The following is a 26,678-nucleotide window of genomic DNA, read 5'->3' as shown; positions in this document are numbered from 1 at the left end:
ACTTTGCCTCGTATCATGCCATCTTACTGTTCTTGTTTATTTTGCACAACCTCTGCTGCCAGCCTGCAGTGGGTATTTTCCAACCACATTTCCATGGGTCAAGATGGGGTTTGTGGCATTGGCTTTGTCTCACGTTCAGCCCCATGATCTGTCAGCACCTGGTCTCAGTGCAGTTACCCTAGAAATGATCACCTATGGGTCTAAGTGGGGTGTTCAAGCCCATTTTAACTGCAACACCAGCTTTCTTCACAAGCAGAAGGAATTTCAGTGGCCTGCTGCTCCTAAGCATAATGCCAGCAGCTCACAAATGCAACCAAGGCAGCTCCAGTTCATGCAGAGCCTGCCCTGCAGTCAGGGGAGCCTGCAGGAGACAGCACAGCTGAGCTGCACATTGTCACAGCTGTGGCCTTGGGCTGGACCTGCAGACAGAGCAGGAGCAGAGGCAGTGCAGGACAGTTTTTAACAGCACTGACAGGTCTCTATTCAGGATTGCCACATACTTGCACCTGCCTCGGAGCTTAGTGCCAAGCAAAACAGCCACAAGGACACAGGGGATGGGAAGTGGGATGGAAAGTAAACTGAAGCAGCAATGGCCCCAAGCTCCAGGCAGGGCTGAGGGAGTCCCACCCAGAGCTGGAGGCTAACCACAACTCAGCTGCCATCCCACAGCACAGCTGGCCCATGGGCTCTGTGACCCAGATTTTGCCTACAGGGCAAAACCATTACTGGGTTAGGCAAGCTCAGCTGCTACTTTGGGGAAATGGGTGTGATCTGTCATAGATAATCTTAACTTCCTCTTCCTACAAGATTCATCAACAGGAAATCCAAGCTTTGCATGATAATTCCAAAATACTTTTCCAGGAAGATGCCAGAACCAAATGAATTATCTGCTAACCACAGGTGTATGTGCTTCCCACAAGGAATGCCTTTATTAAAATATAAAATATGACTAGATAATTATTCACTATGTTGCCCATCACGCACAGAGGTGCATTTGTATTTCTTTTTACAAAAACCATGGGGGAAGTACAGGCTTCACCGGCCTTCTGGAATTCAGGCACAGCAATTAGTTTCTGTGTACATGTCTCTGTTCACACACAAAACTTTTGGCACGGCATGGAAGTTTCAACTAGAACCTTTGTGGTTTACAAAACCTCATTTGCTTCTGTGGAAAACCAAGTATCCAGGTAGAGCTATTACTTTAATATAAGATCATTAGATGTGGGTTGGTTTGGGGTTTTTTCCTTCTTCCCTTCAGCTAGATCTTTACTACACAGGCTCTCTTTTACTAATCCAGGTGGTTTTGGGTAGCCAGGACTAAGTGCCATGCCTGTTTCTGAGGCATAGTCCAGCCAAGCAATTTTTCATTCTCAGTGTATTGTCTGCTGTCCATTACTTCAGCTCTTGGCAGGAATTTCTGATGTGCAAACAGTCCTTAGAGAACTTGTTCACATAAGATATGTCACAATTTCTGGCAACCTTCAAGCAGCCCACTATAATCAGGTGGTCATGTTTTCCTAGGACAAACAAGTCTGTTCAGACTTTGCCCTGTGGAATTTCAGGTTGTTTGTACTGTAATCAGAGGTTCTGTTCACTGGACATTTCTGTCCTTTAGCATGTTATGGCTGCACCCACCTCCATCCCTAATTACAGCCTGACTACAACTCAAATAGGAGTTAGAGGTAATTTTCCATGTCATCCTCTGTAGCTCCCTTCTACCATTTTTTGACCTTACATAAAAGTCTAGCATTAGTGTTCGAAATATGCAGGGTTATTAGGGAAACTTCAGTATTGTTTATAAGACATCTCAGGTCATTTTAGCACTGTTTTAATCTCAGTTATCTCAGTAGCCTGGCAGGCTCTCTTCACATTCACACGTGCTGAGACAAAAAATAATTTCATTGTGGGTCAGCAAGTGGAGCACTTGTAATTACTGCACAACACTAATTATATTTTTACCTGGGACACAGAACCAAAAGCAGATTGAGCACTTGGATTTATTTAAAGATTCATAAACCACCACCTCTAACTTCATGGCATAAGCTTAGAGGCATCTTCAGATACTGAACCTAAAATACTAATTAAACTCATAGCTAAATCCAGGCATTTTTAATGTCTGCTGCTTAGATATTTAACTGCCTTTTGGAAATACTTTCTCTTTTATGGAGAAATTACATAATAGACTCTGAGCAAAATGCTTTAGCCTTTTTCTTTTGGTTTGCACCCCTCTTCCCCATTCATGAAGTACATTGCTAGGGATATTTCAAGCAAAACTTTCCAACTAAGTTTCTGTGGTCTCACAAAAGCACTAAATAACATTAGTCTCCCATCTCTTTGTCCATGGCAGACTACATTTCAAGGAATGCAGTATGCTGTAAAAGGTTAATTTCTGTTGTCATCCAGGCAATGAGATATTTGTGATACTTTAATCTTCATAAATTAACAGTGTTTGAATGTCCATCCCCTCTGTTTCAGTCTACACTTTGGTTTACTAGCTGCTGTTAACACAATACTGGCCATTTAATCTCAATGTTCAGCCATGGCTTCAGCCTTTCTTATGCATAGCACCCTTTTTCCAAACAGCTCTGAAGCAATTCACCCTTAGTGGTTGGTGGAGGCTCAACTGAGTTCTGTGTCTCTGAGCCAGGTTACTCACATGTGCTAGGCCAGAACAAGAATGTCACTACAAACTCAAAATGCATTTCAGCAAAGTTTCAAGCAGATGTACTAAGCCAGCCATTTTTAAGCAACTCCTTGTTTGCCTTTGTTTCTCTGGCAATGGGAGATTTTCCAGTTTTTTGTTCCCTCAAGCTCTTGGGCTAATGAGTCTCCATGTTGGAATATGCAGAGCACTAGGATCTGGTCTTCCCAGCAGCCTCACAGGCTTTTTAAAGCATGAGGACAGGTGAGATAAACATGTTGGACACATCCTGCTGAATGGCACTTAATGACTGGGCATAAGTGCACTTGCAGCAATTCAGGACAAAAAGGGGAGTTACCCCCCTACAGGTCATTTGTGCTAGCCAGCAGCCAACTTCTACAGTGCAACCCTCATCACAGTGCAGGGGTCTTTGGCAAAGCAGGGAGTGCACTTCTAGCCCCGTCTAAGTCAAGAAGATACTGGAAAAGAAAAAAAGAGGGTCCCTGCACTAAGTGCTCTTGAAGAGAGTTGTAGCCAAAATAATCTAGATGCATTAGAAACCCCAACATACACAAGTGAATTTAGGAATCCTAAGCAGAACAGCACTGGAACATGGCTGTCATTTTGTTAAAACCAGCCTTCAGCATGTGTCAAAGACCATGTTAGCTCAGGGAGCATTCAGTCAACTCCAACTTGCTGCACAACAGGTCTGGTCAGAACTCATCAGCCTGAACAGCCACACCATGAAAGACAGAATCTTCTTTCTCCTGTGCCTCAGCTATACTATCATTTATTCCTGGGGTTACCCCAATAAAAATGAGGGCAATGAAAAGGGATGTTCAGGTTGTAGCTGTGTAACTTTTACTAGCTGCCTTATCAGGGAACCCAACAAGCTTGCAGGTGAGGGATACTGAAAACTTATACATGGGTGAATAAAGAGCTTTCTGCCAGTCAGCTTGATGGAGCTAAAAAGGGGAAACAATACTAGAAGTTCCTTATTACACAACATATCAAAAATTCATTGAACAGGAAGCCTAGAGGCAGGGTAGACCTCAATACCCAATGCACTATGGATGCATGTGCTCTGAAGTCAAGAAGTATGCTTTCTCTCTTTTATAGAGCTCCATGAAAACACTTACCTCCTTTCACTCAGTGTAAGTCAAAAGGATCTGCTTCCTTCTGCACTCCTACACTACTGTAAGTGCCCAGAAAAGTTTTTATTCATCCTTGTTTATTTTTTAGAAAATCCCTACAGATCTAGATGTTTAAAATGAAGCATGAGTTACATGGAATATATGCCTTTAAAGTCCAGAAGCTGCTGGATATACTGCAAAGGTGGGTTGGGGCCAGGAGTGACCCAGTGACCTCTGCAGGAGACGCTGGTATGGCTATGAGGCACTGGTGGGGCAGCAGCAATCATGATCCAACCTTCTCAACATAATTAGCTGGATAGAGTCCAACTTGACCAGTGAGAAGTCGGCCTTTGCACCAGCCCTGCTCATCTTCCTCACTAATCTTCATTAGTTCTTCACCTAAAAGTAAGAACAGTCTTTAGGAGGCAGCCTTGAGAAAGGTAGCATGGCATTTTACCCACCTAAGATGACTTTATTAAAAACAAGACTATTAGTCTCAATCATCACACTCTTCTCCCCCTTATAAACACCCTTATCATAAAGCAGTTTAATCAAAACCAGAATCACTGATCTCTTCAGTATTTATACTCAGTACTATCACCTTGGCCAAAGAACTTAAACAGACCTTCGCTTCTTCTATTCAGCATCAGAAATCTTTTGTGCCCTATAGTTCTGCCTGTTTTTCTCTCCCTAAGGAACGTGCTTACAAACCAGAGTGATCAGACAGATCTGAGATATTTTTTCTTAGTGGCTTGTCTGATAGGCAAGTGGGAAGGAAATTCAAGAAGCTGCTAAGCTCTGGCTGTTAGGACCCAAAATGCCTATTCTATGATGGAGTGTCTAGTTTGGCCAGTAAGGCATGAGATCAACTGATTTCTCAGACTATGACCAGTAAAGACCTTTAACATTCCCACATCTACTTTGGGAAGGGGCAGAAAGATCCCTTCCTCAACCAGTAGAAGGTCATACTTCTGCCAGAGAGGGAGGTCTAACTGCATCAACAGGCACATCCCACATTGGCAGAGTCTCAGAAAGTCACTGCTGTTACGCTGAAGCCTTAATGGTATGTGTTGCTCAGAGCAGATTCAAAAAGAAGATGACTACAGCTAACAAGTCATACTCCATTTCATCTGCTGAGTGGAAAGAAAGAATAAAGTCAAGTTATAGAGCACCCATGTTGCAGGATATTTTAAAGCAAGGAGTTAATGTTAGGAAGTTTACTAGTATGGTAACACTGCAGCAGAGATATTGGCCTCGGGCACAAGGCCCTGCTACTGAAGGACTTCAGTGACTTCCAATGGGTGTGTTTTAGAGAGCTATAGCACAGAGATACCATGTAAAACTCAAAACAAGCAAGATCAGAGATGCTCCCAAGACCACGATGTCCACTTGAGAGGAGGGCACATGCAAACTTAAATTTAACTAAAGGAAGAAAAGGAGACAGGTCTGTTTGCTCCAACGCTCAATCCTCTGCTGCAGACCAGGATCTCCATTCTCAACATACCCATGTTGAGCAACATTTTCCATAGCTGTTTTTTGCCAGCTGACTTCTGCCTTCAGTAGTACATGTCAGTCAGGTGAGGTTTTCCAAAAATACCTGTCTTCACATTATTTGAAAAGACAATCCAGAACACCCATTAATTTTTATATCAATGGTGCAAGGGAGAAACATTTAATAAAGGTTCAAGACACAATTCAGAATAAATGCCCTAAGAAGACACAGGGGTCTGCTTTCCCTGCACTCTGACCAAGGCCTAGACAGTCTCTTGCCATGTGGCCTCACTACCTTCTGGTCTAGAAAAACCTGGATTTCCCACTGTGCCATGCACCTCGAAGAAGCTGGCAGTTGGTCAGACCAAGGGAAGAATAAAGGTCAGTTTTCAAGTGGACATCCAATTCTTACAGAGTGTTTCAATCACTCAGTGAGCCCAAGTGAGGAGAGTGAAAGGTTAGTAAGAGATTAGTGCTTCTGTACCTGCTTTAAAGCTCAGCTCATCAGCCTCCTGTCCCGTGTAATCATAGAGTGCTCGTACCCGTACACCTGGTACCTTTAGGTCTTCCTCGTGCCCATTGGCATCCAGGCACTTCTTGGGAGTGTCCTCATCTGACCACTCCGAAATGTCTTCCTTCCCTCCGCTGTGTTCATGGAAGGTGAGAGGGGACAAGATGGTTGTTAGTAGATTGATCTTTCACCAACCTCCTCCTGAATCATGCACCACCCTGACTCCCCCCGAGACTGCTCTGCTATAGGACAGGGTGCAAGAGGCCCAAAAGTCAAGCAAGGGCAAACAGGGAAGAGAGATCCCAGAGACAGTAGATTTTGTTGAAAGCACCCTAGCATTAGAACCCTGTGGGCCAGGAGGATAACTCGCTGTCAAAGTATTTTTACACACACACACACACACACTCTTCCTGACCTCCTCCTACTCTAGCAGACCTTCTCACACAAGGAAGGCCAGTCCTAACTGGACAGCCCAGGTGCATCCAGAGTTATTCCAGCCAAGAATAAGACAGAGAGTAAAAGCTGTGTTTTGCATCCTGACAAGATGTCTGGAATTATGTTTTCCAAGTCAGGGACAAGAGCAGAGGGGAAGAGCAGCAGGACAGACACCTGGAACCCAAAAAACCCTGCAGAGGCTATGTTCCATACTAACTTCACATGGGTTGATGCCTTCAGGGTATCATAGAAGAGGCTGTTCTGCTCCTCTTGATAGGAAAACCTGTAGATTGGCAAATAGGGCCCTTGAATCCAGTTGACTGTGAAATACAGTAGTGGCCTCGAAAAATCTCTATATCCCCATTCTTGTCTGCTCAGTTCACTTTGGCCAGAGTCTACCTTTTAAAGCAGGACAGCTACTGTAACAGTAGGATGAGTCTGTTCTGCTTCTCCCTATTCTCCAGGCTTGCCTCCTGGCAAGGGAAGCAGCTATACTCAAACTTGTTTGGTACTGTTCAGCACCATACTAGGGAAAAACAGTAAGAATTTGTTACCTTCATTTAGGAAACCACACAACCCCCAGCTTTTCTCACCCTGTCTGGGAAGAAGAACTGGGGAAATGCATGCCAGAATCAGACAGCACTAATCAGACTGGGCTAAATCTTGTCACTAGAAGGATCTTTACCAGGAAAGCACTTTGTGAGGCAGAATGTGCTAGACAAAAAATCCCCAAAAACCTAACAAAACAAACCCAAAACCAAACAGCTACCCTAAACAGTATTTTCTACATGGCCTTTTCCAGAGTGCCACAGGTAAGGCCATGGGCAAGAGACAGGAAATTAAGAAAGAGATTACTCTTACCAGCCCAACTCATTCATGACCCTAGGCAGGACTGTACTTTTCCTAACATGACGTATCCCAGAATTCAGCCTTTACCTTGTCTGCAGAGGGGTCTGTGAGACAACACCATCTCGTGTAGGCAAAATGCTGGTCAGTGTGACATCATCAGCCATCTTGCTACTCTTCTCCTTCTTGGTGATTTGCCTCTGTGTTTCAAGGGACCATTCCTGTCCAGGGAAAACCAGTAATACCATCAAAGCCACTCAGATAGAAACACTCTGTGCATCTTTTCTGCCCAATACAGAACAACAGAAGACCAGGCTGTACTTCGGTAGCAGCTGAAGTGGTCAGCTCAATAGCCTTGCTGGTATAGCAGGCTCATTTCTATTGAATCCCAAGTTGCAACAAGAGAGACTGTGAGAAAAACATCACAGAAAGCTGTCCCACAGCCTCCTGTTCTCTTGCAGTTGGATGGCTGGAGTATAGCTTGACAGCCTACATGTGCCCCTTTGGGCAGCAGACAGCTTGCAACACAACAATTTCAGAAGAGCCCGACATTCTGAGCCTGCTCAGCAAAGACATGGTCTTTCCAACACAAGACTAGCAATGGCCAGTTTCAGCTGAGCAGCTAATTGTTTGGAAATAGCATTAACACAGTCTAGAATGCTGCCCCACCTCAAACTGAGGCCAATTCATCGCCATGCCCGGTCCATGAGTGTTGCGCCACCACTTCAGATCCTCCTGGTTGTCTGCAGCCATGATGACTTGGTGGAGATCCCGATACAACGCATGAAAGCTACAACCAGAACAGACAGAACCACTAGTAATCAAATCCCTCAGCAGTTTCCCAAAAGCCAAGTAGGAAGGAAGAGATTAACCTCATGCACAATTACCTAGCATCCTCAATCCCACAGGACTGAGCATCACCTATTCAGCCCTAGGAAAACACAGCATCCCTTTCTGGAGAGTCAGCCTGGCAAACGGGATAGGCTTGTTTGGTGTGGCAGTGCCTAACAAGTGCCAGCACAGCTCATTAAGTGAACACTAAAATAACTCAGCACATTCTTGCACATGGACAGGGAGGTGGCTCAGATTTGTTGCCTCTACCATAAAAGGGTCACAGAAGATTTTTGGCTGCGCCTGTTACCGCTGCGTAACCTCTGCTTAGGGCAACTTGTGGGCTTACAGGCATTACTTCACAAAAGGTCTCTCTACTAAGGGCAAAATAGGTGAAATAACCATCAATACTAGAAGACAACAGAGCTACTACATTCCTTAGCCTGGGATTACATATAGCAACATGAGGCTTTTCATAGGATAGAAGTACACACACAGGACAGTACTGAAGAGTAGTAAAAAAGGAAGAGTTCAAAGGCAGAAAATCCTCTCTGGGGAGCCTGGCACTGCCTACAATCACAGACCACAGCAGTGGTCACTCTAAAGAGATCTGGCTGATGCAAGCAGCTTCCAGAGACACCAGAACTGGCACACCTCACCACAGCCTATGCACTCCAGGCTGGCAGAATTCCACTCTGCATCAGGGCCAGTACCTTTCACTGGTGGAAAGGTTGAGATGCTGGTGCAGATTCAGAAGCATCTCCTTAAAGAAGCACAATCGCTTGCGCTCTGCCTCTTGACAGCCCTCAAACACTTGCTCCATGTCCTCCATGTAGCGGGGATTGTAGCGATTCAATTCTTCCAGCATCTTCTCATACTGATCCTTGCACTGTAGCAGGAACACAGCAAGGGTGAGATGTGTCGCCCTGATGGCAAAGAAGTAACAACCCTCCCTACTCTGGCTTGGGACTTGTAAGTTTTTCCCCCCCCTGCACTGTTGAACAAACACATCAAAGAATTAAGAAATCCCACAGCTGATGTGCCAGTCCATTGCTCCCCTAATATTCTTGCAAGTTTCCTGTTCTTCCTTACTACTCTCTTTCATACAGGACCTTCCACACTTTCCCTCTTGTGGAGGGACAAATCAGGTATTTTTGGTAGCCAAGTCTTCAGCTCAACAGGTTCCACTCCCTGCACCAAATCCCCTACACTTCTTTCCTTTTTTGTTTTAAATTCATTTATAAATCAGGATCTCACCTAATTCCAAAGACCAAGATCTTAGTTACTGAAGTCTCAGTCTAGCTCACTAAAACCTCAGATGATGGGATTTCACATCTTCTTACACGCTTCAGCTGAGTAATTTTGCTGAGGGACATTGGCACCAATGCTGTTTCCTTTTTTTCCTTGAAAGGAGTATCCTTGTGACCCCCATCCATACAACACACACAAACCTTCTCAGCCTCCTGAGCACACTTCTCTACACGCTCCTGCAACTTGCGCATCTGCTCCTGTGACACAGACGAGTCTGCCTTGGCATGGTTCTCCCTTGTATGGGCCGTTTTCTCCTCCTTCCGGGCTGCATGATAGTTTTTCTTAGACGTCTCCACCTGCAGGAGAAGGGATGCAGAAAAAGCTATGGTCCTGCCCATACTGATCCTCCAATACTCAGAGGAGTCATGTTAACATTTGTTAGAGTCTGCAGCAACCTAGTAGGAATGCCAGTTCAACATTTAGTAAACAACGCTTCAGTGGGAAGGGGTACCTTCAAATGATCTCTTTTTCAGTGCTCACCTGCTTGCAGGAATACAAAACCTGCTACCAGAGTCTTCCCATATGGGAAGGAAGTTATAAAACCATAAGAACATGAGATCCTCGAGAGATCCATCCCTCTCTGGGAATTCTCTGCTACTCCGGCTAACCAAGTTTGTTCGCCCAGTGGCTCTTGAAATCAGGCAGCCAGCTCAACTACCCTTATCTCTCTTTCCCCATTCACACTTTGCTTACATCTTTCATCTTCTTCACCCAGGGTTTCTGGGCCTTGCGGAACCCATCCTCTGCATCCTTTGTTTCCTTGAAGCCTCCAATCATCTGCTTGTGGTAGGCCTCCTTCTGCCAGGCCTTGATCTTATCGGAATCTTCACCAGCCAGGTGGTTCCGGACAGCCAAGTGAATTTCACTCAGTTTGTCTGCAGCTGTCAGGAAGGCATGCCAGGCCTTTTCCAGAGTACCATACTGTGGACCTGCAGGAACAAGCACCAGAGAGACTCTAATACCTACTACCCACAGAAGGGAATGCAGATTCTCTTACATATATCCTTACAGTAAGGAATCACTTCCCTAACTCTGCCCCATCAAACATGTCAGCACTGACTGGTCACCACAGTTCCACCAGGCAGCATCTAGAATGGCTGTTAGATCTGGATGATGGGCATTTCTTTGGGCAGTTTCAACTGTCCCAGACAGTTCCTGCTAGGAGAGGGTTTCTGTAGAAAATTCTCTTCCCAAATCCAGCTCAGGCTTCAGAGCAGAGAGCAACATTAATTCATGACTGAGGCTAGGCTTCTGTTCCACAGACCAGCAGGTCCTTTGGGACATCTGTCCCATTGTTTCCTGTTACTTTGTGAGAAACTGTCAGTTTGAGCACACTCTCACTAAATCACAGCATTAGTAGTTATTCTCAGACTGGAGAACACAGCTAAGCCATCCTTTAAAGGGGGGGGGGGGGGGTATCTCCAGCTTGATTTAAGACATGGACTGCCCAAGGACTTGCCAAACTAAGCACAAAGTTTTTTTTTTTTTTTTTTTTTAATAACCACACACATGACAAGAGAACACATCTCCAAGTGAATCAGAGGACTGACTACAAAACAGGCAAATATACAAAAAAGACACCCAAGAAAGCTACCCCCTCTTCCTGGGGAGGGGAAGCCTGTCCCTCAAGGAAACAGTGTCACCTCAGTAAAAGACAGCACTCAAAGAGTGGAGTGCAATGATTGCTTCCTGTTCCCAGTCTGATATGCCAACTTTACCTCTCTCCACATTGGTCCTCCACTTACGGGACCATTCTGTTAGCTGCTGGGCATAGTTCTTCTCTATCTTGGCTCGCTCCTGAAAGCAGGAGATGAGGTCATTGCAGAGCCGGTAGCCATCATCCACACGTTTCACTGTCCGCTTGTAGTTTCCAGCCTGAAATGTCACACAGCACTATCGTTTATACCACACTGACTTTCACATTCCTACAGTTCATACAAGAGCAGGTGCATCATTGCATGGGGAGGGAGCATGAGCTCTTCCGAAGCCAGCATCTGGGCTCAGACCCTCCTTTGGCAGTCTCAGGCAGACACAGCACTGGAGGGAAAAAGCTGAGATGCTTTGCTTGCTTTTCTCACAGCTCAGATCAATGTCAGCTGAACAAGGAACTCTCATTCCACAGTATCTATGGAAGAAAGACTCACTACTCCCCACAGTAACACACAGCCAGCACCAAACCTTCCCACAGCTCCTCCCTTCCACTCAAGGGCAACATGTCACCACAGACCTGGAACTCAACCCAATTCCACCAGTGGGTGGTAAGATGACACTCCTACCTCCCTCACACTCCAATTATCCTTCCTTACCTCCCAGAAACTGCCCCCAGGAGCCTCCCCGCCAGCATCATCTTCTGATGACATCACCCTCTTTTTCTTGCAGCAGAGAATGTTTGCAGATTTCAGTTAACCTGAGAAGGGAGAAAAGTGATTTCCATCATAGGCTGAGCCTTTGCAGACAGCATAGTTCTCCATGGCTCTTGGAGCTGGAGGAGCCCAGCTTGCTGCCCTTCAGTCAGGTACTGTCATCAGTGCCCCTCTAGCTGCAGATGACAAGGTCCAGCAAAGATGCCCAGGGCTGAACTGGCCTCCTCCCTCCCTGCAAACAAGAGGCCTCCTTGGCAGGCCTGTAACACACTGGGAAAGGATGTTGTAGAAGACAATCTTGCTAGCCTTGGCTGTGCAGATATCAGACACGCTCATGAATCCAACACTTCAGCAGCACCAAATACTTCTGCAGAGATTCTGGTCTTAACGAAAGTCATTGAGAGGGTAACAGAAACTGAGGTAGCTAAAGCTATTTAAAATCTGCCTTGAAAGACTTTAAATAAAGTCTTGTGTCAATGGAGATGACTCCAGCTTCCCAGTATGACTCAGGATTACAGGATTACAACAACTGAATGGGGAAAACAAGGCTGAGCAGTCAGCAGGCAGGCATGTCTTGAATGGGGAGGAGCTCTAGTAGCTGCCCACCAGCTGAACTGGGCTTGAGCAGAAGTACAGAAATGTGTTGGGGCATACCCAGCCAAATGGCAGCGCAGCACACGTGCCTGTTACCCATCAGCACTGCTTCCCTAGAAACATCCCTGCACAGCTGCTCTTTTCACTACACTCACTGCGTTAGGCTCAAAATCTAGACTGGAAAGTAAAGGGTTCCTGTCATTCTCTGCTGTCTCAGAACTTCAGCCCATTCCTCTGTGCTAGCCTGCACTGCCAGTTTATTTCTGAGGTGGTACAAAGCCATGAATTCCTTGGGGAGAGGTTCAGGGTTGTTCTTGTGCCAGAATGAGGGAAGGAGTAACAGGACCCAAGCCCAGTCACTTGCTGACAAACCCAGTTCTTTTCAGATGAGCCCAGGCTAATGCAGCATGCATGGCCTTTGCTGCCACTTCTCCTCTTGCACATTCCTAGTTATAAAAAGCTTCCCTCACACCCCAGAGAGGTATCTGCTCATTATGCCAGCCCACAGAGCATACAGGAGAGCAGAAGATCAGGTCAAGAGTCCACATCTCCCACTTCATGCAAATTCTTCATGGTGGCATAAGCCACACAGTGAAACGCCCCAACCCAGACTTGAGGAATTTCCAACATTTGGCTATGTTTGCCCAGTGTCATCCCATGGAGTATGTCAGAAGTATATTAGTGCTGTTCCTCTGGTCTTCTTCAGAAGGCTGGAAAAGCTGAATTCCAGTCACTGAAGCAAGTTGTTAAATGGGATATGACATTCAGGTATACAAACCTTGAAAAATTAATTCCTCCACCATGCCATCAGCTGTCCCTGTCCTCTCTCCCCACATCTGTCACCTGCAAAGACTATCTTACAGCCTCCAGACTGCAAATCTATCTTGCAGCCTCCAGGGCACAGAACTCTACATACCTGAAAGCTGAAAGTGAGACGCTGCCGCAGGGGAGCAGTGGGAAGCTGGCAAGTGTGTCTCAAGCTCTTCAGACTCTGAAAAAAGACTGGAGGAGACAGAGATGGACACGGTCAGACACTCCTTTGCAGGGACGATGCCTGTTCTGATGCACACAAAGGGGTGTCCCTTTTCTACCAGCTACTTAGGAGGGGCACCCTCTGATATAGCAGCTGCACCCACTGTGCCTCCCGAGATGCCATGTTCCAGCACGTAGGAGAGATGCCAAATCCTTGTGTCACAAGATCTAGCCCCAGAGAGAGTTAAAATAGAAACACTGGGATAGCTGACAGCACTGTGCAGGAAAGGTAGCATCACAACAGCTGAGCACAGGGAATGGCTTGGGCCAGAAAGACCTAAAATAAGCACCCAGGCACCCCACATGGGGCCAGGTCCCCCTCACTGGACAGTGTCCAGTTTAGCAAACCCCACCGCCTTCATGCCCTTGCTGCATACACTTTTACACAAAGCTGCCTTTGAGAGAAAGAGAGAAGGACACACACATACCTTCTCCAGTCTGTTTTAACTAAAGACAAAGATTTATACACAAGTCAAAGAACTTGATAACTCTACATAAATAAAAAAAGAAAAAGCCACCAAAACTCTCCAAAATGCATATTCTGGTCTACAGTTCCTTTAGTACAAGAGCACCAAGCACTGCATTGGTAGAATTTAGCCCTCTAGCAGGAGAGCTTTTTTGTCCCTTGCTTCTGTAAGCTGTTCCCATCACATTCTCAGAAATACTTTATTTTGCTATATAGTACAGGTAATGGTTACTAGCTTTCTACAGAGCAAAGAGAAGTAAAAGGTCTGCAGAGGCTAAGAAAAGCCAGGGCAGAACAAGATATTTTTGTTTATCTCACATTTACATCCCTGGGGATTTATCTCAATCTAAAAAGTTTATTTATTAAAAAAAAAGCCCAGACAAAAATAACAAAAAACCTCAACTATACACAAACAAAAAAATCCCTTCTCAGTCACCAGCATGCAGTCAGCTGAGGCTGGAAGGTTAGGGCAGCTGAGAGTTGAAACTGCAAAACACAGAAGTGGGATTTTCAGCCAGATGATAAGACCATTTTTGAGAAGAAATGAAAGAAGGTAGGGAAACAGAAGGAAGGAAAGAAAAGCAGACTGGGTTATTGCAAACTGATGACTTTTGGTGAGGAAGGGGAAAGCAAGAGTTTGAGGGAGAAGAGTTGTGACTTGAGTTGTCCAGGTCACTGGATTAAAGGTTAAGGCTTCCCTGTAGTCCCCGATAAAACCAGACTAAACATTCCTGAAATTGCTATGATTAAAAAAAACTTTGTGCAGGTATGTAAAAGTGTATTTAAAACCCATCCTTTCTTTCTTTCTCCTGATGAAGACATAGATCAATGATACATGACACATGAATGCTGTATCACTTTTTCCGTGGTACTCCCCCATCCTCACTTTATCAGGAAGCAATGAATCACAAACATGCACTCCATCTCTACTTTCCAATTCAGGCTGACTACATGGTACTCCAATTTGTGGGGGGGAAATACAGAAAGCTGTTGCATGGCTTGATCATTTGAGGGACAGTCAGACTAAGCAAACATACCAAACCCTGAATCCATTCTTTATGCAGTTTCCATGTTAGAATTTGAGTCACATCTGCTTGCTTTCTTAGGAGTCACCAACTCAACCAGATTTACTATCACTAACAGGCTCTGAAATATAATAGTAGCTGTGCTGGATCAGACTAAGGTTTATCATGGCCTCATAGCCTTTCTAGACAGCAGCCAAAAGGAGATACCTTCCCTCACTTTGACAACAGAGCAAGCATACATGATGCCTCCCTGCATGCTCTCCAAGCCTCTAACCACTTGCTGACAGGAACTTCCCTGAGCTGGATGTGCCACCTATGAATGAGCACTCAACAGATTTCTCCTCCATTAATTTGTTCAACCTACTTTTGAATTCATATGATTTGCAGCATCTGTAATGTCATGTGGCAAAGTATGCCACAGCTTAAGGCTTTACTGTAGTCATCAGCACAGTGGCTGGGGGGGGAATACAATGAAGTGGTATAGTATTTCTACAGGATAATCTCCATGACCTGAGTAAGCAGTGAGTTGAGTACATATTTTCATAGCAGTTGTATAGTCTTTATAAAAATCCAGAAAAATCCAGCTTGGTAGAAGCAAAAAGGTCAAAGAACAAGAAGGACCGTTTCCTGCTGGGCTTTTTCTGGACTTTACATACTTCATGAGTCCATGTCTGTCAGCAGATCAAATTGGATCTGCATGCAGACATAGGGAAGGTACTTAGTACTGCAGAGAGGGGCTGAAAAGAACAGCTGCTGCTGTCACCCTGAGTGAGCCCTGGATGAGCAAGTAGATTGCCAGTCCACCCCTTCATGCCGATCTATTCCTGAAATACCACATGGCGTGAGCCACTAAGTGTTTGAGACCAAGGAAAACCCAAGTTTGACGGGAAAAGTAAATATATGTGCCAAAGCCTGGACGTTGTTTTACAGCAAAGTAAAGATGACAAGGATACCTCATGGACATCCTGATTTAGCAAGAGCCACCAAATGATTCAGGAGGGCTGGCAGAGCTTGTGCAGTATGAGCAACGTAGCTGGAGTTGAAATGGATCAACTAGGGCCAGTACCACATACCTCCTGATGCCACTGCCACCTCTGCTAAGAAGAGGCTATCTAGCAAATCATATTTGCAGGGCAAAGGAATGTTTATGCCTACCTTCCCACCTTTATTTATCAGCTCTCACAGTTAAGAGCTACTTAAGACCTCACAGCAGCTCCTGCAAGATGAGGTCTCTGAAGAAGAGGGAAAGAGTGACCACATTGTTATTTATTTCACACCTCCAGAGGATTACAGATAAAGGCATCACAGACACCACTACAACCAGCAACATCAAGCAAATTGAACCATGCAAATGACATCTACAACTACTTCTTCTTGCTGTGTTAGAAAAGATACCTCCCTTCTTCTCCCACATACCTGCTCTCACTTAGGAGCCAACGTAATTATTAGGCCACACCTGCTATCAACTCCCTATTAAGTTATCAAAAAATGTTCTTGTTCTCTAGCTGCAGAAAGATGGAATGGTTCATGACTGTCTCACTGGTACTGAGCTCCACTCAGGAAAATACCCGAGGGCTCATTGTGATAGAGCTGTTTCTACCTTTAAGCCATGTTATTCTCACTCGTGATCCTGTCAGGGACATGTCTCAGACCACAGATCCCTGCCCTCAGACCAAGGTCTCAGGCTAAAACATTCCCTTTCAAAAATACCTGAAACCCATTACACATTGTAGGCTTTGCCTTGTTGCTTCACGCTTTCACAGCATCTGTGCAACAGGGTCCTGATCCACAAAGAAAACTTCTAGATCCAAAAGTAATATAAGCTGTTTTCCATTGAAAGCTTTCCCTGAGGCAGGTAAACCACAGAAATTCTATTCCATCTTTACCACGTTCCAGTACGTCCAGCCTCCAAATGCCCAAGGCACCCCTTCTATGCATTGCTTGACTGCCTCCTGGGAACCCTTATGAGCAACTGTTTTTCTAAATTCCCCAAGATCAAACCTCTGAACTCTACAAAGGCTCAAAGGGCCACATTCCTGCAGGAATTCATCCACACAAAGCTTGTGTATTGCACCAGACAAGGCCTTCTGCCCAGCTTCTCTTCCGTCTCCCAACTACAACAGCAAATGCTGGATACAGACACATGTAGGAACAAATTGAGTAACATTTATCTAGTAAGTGAGGCTTTGGTGAAGACACATTTTTATTGTGGATCAATTTCTATATAGGTGCTAAAGCCAAGCTAAGCAAAAGTTTTAATGAGTAATGGGTTGCTACTAACTAATTTCCACCTCAAGACAGCTACCACCAGAAAGCAGAAATTTGATCCTTTCTGCAGCCAATTTGTTTGATTCCCTGGTCATTCTGTACAGCACACAGTGGTCAAGGCATTATTTTCCCTCCAAAAACACTGGCACTCTAGTATAGGTTGCAGATAAATGTTTCAATCTGAACAATCCAATTACACAAAAAGATGGCAGCCCCCCTTCCCTTGCAGAATGACAAGCATGAAATCCCTTTTTTTTTCCCCTTCTAACTTGTCAAAATGAAACTAGAGAGCTAAAGCCAGGAGGTTCCACATCACTCCAGCAGTGTAACAAACTCAATTGCTGTTGGTACAGCAGAGCTAGGAAGGTCCCCAACAGAACGAAATGGGGCATGGGACGGGTATCCTTTCCAGACTCCCCAGCTCTGGAGCTGCACATCCAGTAGCTCTGCACCAGTAACTGGGATGATGTCCAGTAATGTGCTCTCCACTGCCATTATGTAGGAGGTCTGGTATTTATAGGCATACACTCACCTTTCTGAAGAGGGGACAGTTCTTGTCTACTGCTAGAATGAATGCCAAGTAACACAAAGATCCCCCAAAACTTCCTTTAGAGGTATTTATCTTATTGCAGTGTCACACCCTCAGCAGTCACCTGACTGGGAAAGGGACTAAGCCAGTGTTTCCCAGCCTCTCCCTAAGGACTGAAGCCTGCCAGAGCTGTCTAATACAGTTTCAAGCAAGATTTCAGCTCATTTCTCCAGCCAGGGAAAGGTCAGAGAGACAGCAGGCAGAACAGTAACTCCACACAGAGGTCACTTCAGCTCTGTGCAAGCCTGTAACAGAAGCCCATCTCCCAGGCCATGCTTCTCTAGAGATCATGTGGCTGTCCACTAGCAAAATTCTCAATGATTATACCAAAATACTAAAACACAGACAAGATTGAAGGGCTGACCCCCTGAGTCCAGACCACAGCTTCTTTAGCTTAGTCTTCACATTCAGATCAAGTTAATGTACTGATGACATTCTCCATGTGCCACCCCAAGCTGTTTTCAAAGTGTTCATGCAGAACTCAATCCTTCCTACTATTAGCAATTCCCTCTCAGCAGCCAAGGCTACAGGACAGGCTTCTACTAATAGACTGCTGCTTATCTAGGGGTTAAGATTCCCAGCTGACATAGCTTTACCAGACAGAAACTGTTTTACCAAGAAAAAGAAAAAAAAATCTGCTTTTATTTCCAGAATGTAGAGGATCTTTAATATTACAGGAACACAGATCTATTCTGGTTAACATGATAGTATGAGATAATGTAATGAAGGAATGTAGTGGGCTATCAAGGTAGATGTTACATTTTTTCCCAGTTGTTATTTTTATAAAAAAAAAAAAAAAAAAATTACAATCTCAAATACAGAGCTGAAGGAGGGAAAAAGCCAGCACGGAACCATTGTGTACCATACTCAAACAGGGCAAGAGGCTATGTTCATTTTTATTCCAAATGGCTGCTAGAATAACTTAAACATGTATGTTGTATCTATATGTTTAGCAGCTTAGTAAGAAGCCACACATACAAGTTACCAGGAACAGCACTACCCTAGCTGCTTTCTTAGACTTGTTAACAACATCATTCCTGTTCCGCTCCTTAGTTGCAGCAAGGCCACTTTCCAGCTCTCACACTCCCTGTCTTACCACTCAGGGCAAGGTTTTAATCCAGGCAGATATGGAGAACCTGTAATTGCTACTGTCCCACTCCCTGGCCACCTCCTCCTCACTTGTTTGTTTCTATGCTGGATATTTCCCAGGGTACTTCCCACCCTGCTGCATCAGTCTCTGCAAGCAAACACCAAACACATGCACTTCCTTTTTCATCAGATGGGACCCCAAACAATTGAGAGTTTTTTCTTCCTAAATCACTGATAAACAGGTGTTTAAACCTCAGCAGTCTCAATCCACACTGAATGTAAGCATTTTCCAGGATTTAATCTACATCTTACCTGCTAATGTTCTTTTCTGCACTTATTAACTGGCAAGATCAACAGTCCATTCTATAACACAGTTGCCTGGAACGGTAAGTAAAGATAAGTTATTGTAGTAGCAGGTTGGACCAGTCTATACTCTCCAACTAGACTTGGAATAAGAAGTTTGGTTTGTTTGGATCTTTACATGAACACCACTTATCCAAACAGAATAAAATGCCCTGAGTAAAGAAGGCAGAAGCAATAGGAAGTGGTGATCAGGGGGTTTCCTGTGGTTGTGGATGGGGAGTGTGTAGAGGGGGCAAACTCCAGGAAGTTCCTGCCACTGGAATATTCTCCTGTGATTGAATCACCTTGCAATGCCAAGAGCAGGGATCAAGTTTACATGAATGCATTAGGAAGTCCTAAGGAAACAGATCACACTCTATGTGATCAACAAACATTGTGGGAGCCACAAGCCAGTTAGCTCCATTCTAACAATGAACTTCTGGCAGCTCCTTGCTTCACTAGACTGCACAGCAGTCAAATCTCCAGCCTTCTCTGCTCCCTTCTCCCACTTAGAAGCCACAGTAAGTTTTTAACTCACTCGCAGTTCTGCAGCTTCTGGGTTTCCTTTACCAACAGTTGTCTTTTCCACTGGCTACTTTTTGAGAAAGGGGAATGGGAGATAAGAGTTGGAAGAAATTTGTCCTTCAGACCAAATGTGTGACAATCATACAGCCAAGTATTTCAAAGTACTGCATTTCTTTATCTATGGCTGCATCAAATAGGTTTCTGGTTTTACATGGTAAAAGCTGATTTACTAAAACTGCTTATTATGTGAATACTTTCCTTCCAAATATTCATATAATGGAGACAAAAACACTGAAGATCATCCTTAAGGCATTTCTGAAGTTCATCCAGTTCCCTGAAGAGTTTTGAGTCCCAAACAGTTGGCAGAAGGGAGTGCAACCAACTCCTTGACTTGAGAGCTGAGTAAGATACAACTGAGTGCTAGGGCATCTCTCATGGTAAAGAGGAATGAGGTTAAAGCATCACACCCATTGCTTCTGTTCCAGGTGTGACCAGTTCCTCCACTTTGACAGCAAGGCTCTTTTTTTCAACTTTGGTTACCAGATCTAGGTTTATTCTGCAGGAAAATCTAAACAGCATAAAAACAACTGCAACTTAAGGCAGATTTCAATACCATAAGAACTGGAAGGACTGTAGAGTAGCCTTTACATAGAGGCATTTTGCATATTTTTTTATGGGATCAGATGTGAAAAGAAATCATCATTTGCTCAGTTGACTGGAGAACTTATATTCCCTTTGTAGCATCTCCTGGTTCAAGAAGAGTTTGGCAGATCAGCCACTTTGGAGAAACTCCCCTTCTAAATATATTCATACACCTTTCTGACAGATTTCCCAGAGATACACAGAGGTAACAAGGTTGAAAAGTAGGAAAGCCATTAGGAACTGGCCCGCACTGTGGAGATTCATATTCCACTGAATCATAGAATGGTTTGGGTTGGAAGGGACCACAAAGATCATCTAGTTTCATGCCCATCTCCATGGGCTTGGATGCCACCCATTAGACCAGGCTGTTCAAAACTCCATCCAACCTGGCCTTGATCACTTCCAGGGATGCGGCATCCACGACTTCTCTGGGCAATGACTCTAGCAACACTTTACTTAAAGAATTTCTTCGTAACTTCTAATCTAAATCACTTCTCTAGTTTAAAAGCATTCCCACTTGTCTGATCACCACCTGCCCATGCAAAAAGTTGCTCTCCCTCTTTATATAAGCTCCTTTTAAGTACTGAAGGGCTGAAATTCTTCTACTGAAAGGCCACAAATACTTCACACATTCTTCTTGTAGTTCATTGCCCTGCATGTCATGGAGCAACTTTCATCTACTTTCATCGTATCTGCACAGAATCTGCTCCTTAGTATCTGTAGTGCCTCTTAAATTTTTGGATCTCAGGCTGAAAAACAGAACTATTAACACTTCATATCCTAAATTTTATTCAAAATACTTTAGGAGAACACAGGCAAACAGGGCAGTCAGCCCAAAGTGCACACGTGACAGGACAGATTTTAATGTTCAGCATCACTGGAATGCCACTTGCTTCCTCAGTCCACTGCCCAAAGGAATTGTTTCAGTTTCTGGTCCTCAGGATTCAACCTGACATGTGAGGAAAGAACACTGGAAGGCTTTTTAAAAAAAACACAAGCACAACAAAGCAGTCCAGTGGGCTTTATTTCCCTGCAATGCTTCCTGAGGCAGCTCAAAACCCTAGTTGTTTGCTTGCATTGGAGTAGAAGCCTGCTGCAGTCAACAGCAACCCATAAGTAACAGTGCCTGGAGCAATTCTAACTCCTCTAGCCTGGAAAAATTTAGTCGCAAAAAACAGAGTCCTACCACAGTCACCTATTAAGAGAGCATAAAATCCCATACAAACCTAATGCCCCTGGATCCAGGCCCTGGTACCATGGAGATCTCTCACATGCCTTTTCAACAAACTACAGTGCCCAGTGACAATCACTAGATTTAACACACAAATTCCAACTATCCCAAGTCTGAAAGGCTCATTCCCATCATCCCATTCACAGCAAGGAGAAACCAATGAAGGCTCAAATGTGATTAAGATGCCAGTCACATTTACTGCCTTATAGCAGTGCCCAGCTTTTGCCCACATTTCAGCATGAAGGAACCAGAGACTAATGTACCGGTCACTGAAACAAAGCTGGATGATTATAGCAGAGGATGAGCCACGTTCTTTGCACAACATTTTCCTTTGTGCTGTGGGAAAAACTTATGCCCAAACAGTCAAGAGTGCATTTTGATGTTAAATTACAGTGATCACCATGCTGCAGAGTAGTGGCAAAAAGCTACCATGTGAACAGCTTCTTAACTGCTTCAAGGATACCAAGTTTTTTTTTTAATTCTTCAAAGAGCAAAAACCTAAATTCTTCATGAAAACTTCCAAATACAGTAGTCACTGTTTTCTGACCCATCCACTGAAGACTAAAATATTAAGGCTTTTTAAAAATCTATCTGTCACAGTTGCCTCTCACAGAGTACCCTCTACACCCATCGCACTGAGTAACTAGCGATAAAATAGCTTGCCTGATCACAAAGTCTGTTTTAAAAAGATAAGAGCTCCTTAAAGGGCTTAAACAGCTCTCATATTGTTCAGGCATTTCCCCATGAACTCTCAAGAGCAGCCCAAATTCACAGATCACTGATCAGCTGATGGCAAAAATAGAGGCAGTTTATTAATGCTCTCTGATCAAGAGTATAGCTTTTTCCACTCAGGCTACAAGCAGATACTTTTAGCTTTTGAGGTCCCCAGTTCAATCCCTGGATGCCAGCCATGACACAGACCAAATGGTTGAAACAACAACTGAATAATCTCCAGCCCTTGAGATGGCCAGAATAAAGAATATACAGTGTTTGCCATGCTTGCTGATATCATGAGTTCTGACAGAAGCTCACATCACCCTGTTGTGGTGGTAAAGGCATTCTTACAGCTTTGCATCTCCTAAGAAATCCCATTATTGTATTACTGTGTGTGTATATATATATATATATATATTGTATTACATTATCATATTATGTATATATATACATGATATATGCATACATATAGTTGTATTTTTAAATATACATATGCATGCATGTGTGTAAATATACATTGATTCTCTCATACATATTTATTTTCTTTTTGTTGTAAATTCATGATCATCCAGGGAAAGCCCAGAAGATTCAGGCTAGGTCTTGTAAAATCCACAAAAACCTAAAATTACTAAAAGCACCAGTCATTATCCTGTGAAGAAATTAATTTGGATCCAGAAGGTTTTCAGGCTTTTATGACTTGGTTACACACACGGTCTGCCAGTGACCTGCAGCATTTTGGTGGAGTCCAGCCACACACAAGCCTGTTCACTTGTTGACATTTGATAATAAAATTCCAGGTGGGCAGTTGATCTCAGTCCTATACATAGGTGACACACTGAAGTTACTGCTTTTTGCAGCCTGAGAATACAGTCTTCACCTGAACAAGTGCAGGCAAGCCAGAGAAGCTCAAACACACAGAGACCCAGAAGAAAAAAATTAAAAAGCCAGTAAAGCAACACAATGGACCAGGCACAAAATAGGGAAGGCAGCAGGCAGCTGATCAAGCTCTCACATTCATTCTGTTCCAAGCTGCAACTCAAAGGACAATCTAGTAAATATTTTAGGGAACTTCTAGAGAAATACCATTAATTACACAAAACACTATCAAAGCAGACTCCCTCTCTCACAAAGCACATTGTGGACTTCAGGGAAAGGTGAATCCTTGCATAAAAGAATGTGCCCAGTTACGCAACTCCTGGGGAGAAGCTCCACTTTGACTCCACCCAAAGACCAGCTCACACCTGGAGCACGGAGTATCTGGACCCTGTCATTTTAGCCCACACACTGCAGTTATGCATTCTGCTCTCATTCCTTCCCAAGAATGACTTGAGTCACCCACTGTAAGGCTTAGTGACACTTCAATTCCAGGGTAGAGTGGGAAGCTCTGCTTGGGTTCTGTACTGCAATCAATTGCTATAATATCAGAAATTCCTTTGTGCAAATTAGACCAGCAGCTGATTTGAAGGGGAGAGAAGTTCATTTCCAGTTTCAGGAAGTAGGGAGCACCAGTTCTATAAGGAGAGTCAAAGAGTGAACAAAAAGGCCAGACTACTTCCTAGGGCCAGGAACAAGTGTCTGGCGGTGGTCAGCTAACCTCACCCACCCCACCAAGCCCTGAGCCTTCTTGCATACCTGAAGAACTGAAGCAAGGAAAGAACACATAGTTGGCACAGAAAGTGGTAGAACAGGTTAATGTGTTTGGGCCACACTAGTTTCACTTATCGATAGGTTTGCAGAGACCATGGAACCCTCCTCCCATGCCCAGTGACAAATCAGACTGTCTTCTAAAGCACTGGATACTCAGGCCCACTAATACCCTCCCTCCCTGTTTATCAGCTTTCTCCTGCCCTAGGCTAGAGAGGACACGGTAACCCCAGCAGCCTGCCAGGAGCCCAGTGACACGGCCACAAGTAGCAACCCTGGTGCCTGTCCCTCGCCCTCTGGCTGCTATCGGCAGCCAGAAGAGAAGAAGAGGACGAGCAAGGACAGAACCGTCCTATCTGCCGATATCTAACTTCTCCATTCAGCTGCCAGGAGTGCGGCTCACAAACCGGCAACAAGAACGCCGGAGACAAGGGACTGCAGTCTCCCGAGCACGGGCCCCGGCGCGGCCCTTTTCCCAGGGGGTCCTGGGAAGCCGCTTTATCCCCACTCTCCACAGCGCTGCCAGCGCCCGCGGCTCCGGTTTCAGAGTGGGAAGCGGCTCTGCGCGGATCCGGCACAAAGAGGCCCCTGTCCCCGCGGCGAAGCGGAGGCGCGGGCTCCAGAGGGAGGGAGGGGGAGTCTCGGCAGCCCCCAGTGACGGGGCAGCGGGCCGGCCCCGGGAGGCCGGCGGCGGGGCACCCGGGGAAGCTTAGGAACACAAAGGGAGCGAAACTCTGTCAAGAGCTTCTCCAGCTCCTCGCGAACAACCCGCCGGTACCGCAGCCCCGCCGCCCTTCCCAGCCCCGCGCGCCGCCGCTCCCGCACCTACCGGGGGTCTCCGCTGCGCCTCCAGACGAACCGCACCAGACGAGCCGCCTCCCAGTCCCCTTCTGCCCACAGCCGGCGCCCAGCCGGGTACCGCCTCCCCCACCCGCCCCCTTTCCATGAGGAAACTTTTCCCTCACAGTTGCCAGCGCGTCCCGAGACACGCTGCCCGCCGCGGGAAGGCGGCGTCGGGACCAGGACGGGCTCCGCCGCCAGGACCCCCGGCACCTCACGGGGCACAGGTCCGGAAGGCGCCGGGCCCGGGGGAGTGGAGCCCACAGCAGTAACCCCGCCGCTTACCTCGCAGGCAGCGCGGCACAGCGGGGCGCTCGGCGGACAGTGGCCACCTGGGGGAGGGAGCGGTTCAGCCCTTCCCCTATTTCAACCGTGGGACTCGGGGGTCCCGCCCCGCCTCCAGCAGCTCCCGCGGGGCGGGCCCAGGCTCGGGGTCCTCCGATGGCAGCGGCGGGGCAGCTTCGGCGTAGCTCCCGCCTCCCCGCCCCCGCCGCTCGGCCCTTGATCCAATTAACGGGAGCGGGCTCTGCCCAGGCAGGTGGGGTTGGGACAGGGTGCTGAGAGGGCAGCGTCGGCTCTCGTCCTTATCCCCCCTATCTCCCCATTGGGAAGGGTCTGCAGCCGTGGGGTGAGGAGGGGATTGGGGGAAGTCTTCCTGGCCGCGATCCCGCTCGTGGCTGTGGCAGGAGGGAGGCAGCTCTGGGAAGAGGTGCCCGCTCGGCCTAGCCCTGATTTCAGGTCCTCTTCGTGTGTTCTTTCATCTGTGTGCTGTACCGGCCAGCTGACCTGCAAGGCCCGGAGCCGCCCTGGTGTTGGAGCAGGAGGTTCCTCAAGGCAGGCTTCTGCCCAGGTGAAGTGCTGTGGTTTCGCTTGTGAGTGTGGCATGGGTCACTCTCCCTGGACTTAGAGGGTGGCATTACCTCCGTTCGTCTTGGCATCCGTCTTTCTCTTTCAGCCCGATATTGCTAACTGTTTTTAGTCGCTCTTCCATTCCTCTGAAAACCTCCATCTGAATAATCCAGACCTCATCTTTAAGTCTTCGAGTGCAATTTCCCCCGAGGCTGGGCTTGTACAAGGAGCACTATGAGACCTTGCTGGCCTGCCTCCTCTTGACTGCTTCCAAGTGACTTGGGACACAATTCCAAGGCCCAGCCTTGGGTTTGTAGTGATGTTTATTCAATTGGTGGAAAAAGGAAAGACTGAAGAGACTTGCAGAAGGAAGAAAGAGTATGCCATAAATCTTCCACTTGTCTGGAGCAGTACTTGGGCATTTTTACAAGTGCCCTAGGTTTCATAAGAGCCAGAAAATAACTGTGCTGATGCCCTTCACATACAGTGAAATTCTGTATTAGAAAGTGGACATTAGAAACCATTCCACCTAATTTCTTCTGAGACCAATCCTATGTCCACTTTTACCAGCATAGGTTCCCTGGAAGATGGACACCCATGACAGGTCATTGCCTATGGTGTCACCATGAGTATCCTTTAAAAAAGTGAAGAAAGATGCTTATCTTGTCCTCGAAGTTAATAACAGTTGAGAGTATAAGCAACAACTTTGTCTTTTACTGAAACAAAGCTGAACCCTATTCTTTGGCATAGATACTCCCTAATTAAGATCTGAATTTTTGATTTCCATTATCAAATTAATGAAGGTCAAAAAAGGTAAACTCTTGTCATCCATTAATAGTCTATATCCAGTGTTTGCCCTGTGTTATATTTGCATGCCGGTTTCTATATCGATATCCCATGTGCATCTAAGATAGCGTGTCTAAGACAGATGCTGCCCATGTGGGACCACCCAATGCTGGCCACCACCAATACTGATTGCAAGGTGAGAGTATTAAATAGCATGGCTGCTGCAATCCTGTCCTCCAAGGCTGGAATGGCTTGGGGAAGATAGTGTGCGAGGTCATAATGATCGTGATCTTTTTGTTCATTTTCATGGTATTAGCAATGGTCATGGAAGAGAAGGAGGACAGGACATCTAAAACAGCATGATATTACTCCTTAATCTTGAGGGTTCTTTATTTTGTTTTACTTTTTCATGGAATATAGGCTTGTTTTCATATGCATGGCAAACTCTAGTTGCTCTAATGATATATACATCAGTATATA

At 45.6% G+C, this 26,678-nt stretch overlaps 1 protein-coding gene across 5 annotated transcripts; it reads right to left on the bottom strand.

The window, feature by feature from the left end:
* Positions 1–903: 903 nt before the first annotated feature.
* Positions 904–25,044, bottom strand: PACSIN3 (protein kinase C and casein kinase substrate in neurons 3). 5 transcript variants are annotated; one of them, XM_018907726.3, is made up of 13 exons: positions 24,849–25,044; positions 18,938–19,003; positions 13,073–13,158; positions 11,506–11,606; positions 10,918–11,074; positions 9,893–10,128; positions 9,340–9,495; positions 8,602–8,777; positions 7,727–7,847; positions 7,148–7,278; positions 6,429–6,494; positions 5,750–5,910; positions 904–4,173 (listed from the first exon to the last, which is right to left on the bottom strand). In XM_018907726.3, the coding sequence occupies exons 4-13, from the start codon at positions 11,557–11,559 to the stop codon at positions 4,058–4,060; spliced, it is 1,374 nt and encodes a 457-aa protein (XP_018763271.1). In that variant the 5' UTR covers positions 11,560–11,606; positions 13,073–13,158; positions 18,938–19,003; positions 24,849–25,044; the 3' UTR covers positions 904–4,057. The 5 variants fall into 5 exon arrangements, with proteins under 5 accessions (XP_018763271.1, XP_018763270.1, XP_009100358.1 ...); XM_018907725.3 differs by lacking the exon at positions 24,849–25,044 and adding an exon at positions 24,553–24,710; XM_009102110.4 differs by lacking the exon at positions 18,938–19,003.
* Between the last annotated feature and the right edge of the window lie 1,634 nt (positions 25,045–26,678).

Source organism: Serinus canaria, chromosome 5 (genome assembly GCF_022539315.1).
Source record: "Serinus canaria isolate serCan28SL12 chromosome 5, serCan2020, whole genome shotgun sequence".
In the NCBI taxonomy this organism is placed as follows: Eukaryota; Metazoa; Chordata; class Aves; order Passeriformes; family Fringillidae; genus Serinus; species Serinus canaria.
The sequence above is the reverse complement of the archived record's forward strand: the minus strand, read 5'-3'. Positions and strand labels throughout refer to the sequence as shown.

What these genes read in the sequence shown, in the direction of transcription:
- PACSIN3 (XM_018907726.3), bottom strand. Translation starts at nt 11,559, where the DNA reads ATGTCATCAGAAGATGATGCTGGCGGGGAGGCTCCTGGGGGCAGTTTC. An exon ending in CTGGGGGCAGTTTCTGGGAG is followed by an intron (nt 11,075 to 11,505) that starts GTAAGGAAGGAT and finishes GTGACATTTCAG; the next exon opens with GCTGGAAACTACAAGCGGAC. An exon ending in AACCTTTCCACCAGTGAAAG is followed by an intron (nt 7,848 to 8,601) that starts GTACTGGCCCTG and finishes TTCTGGTTGTAG; the next exon opens with CTTTCATGCGTTGTATCGGG.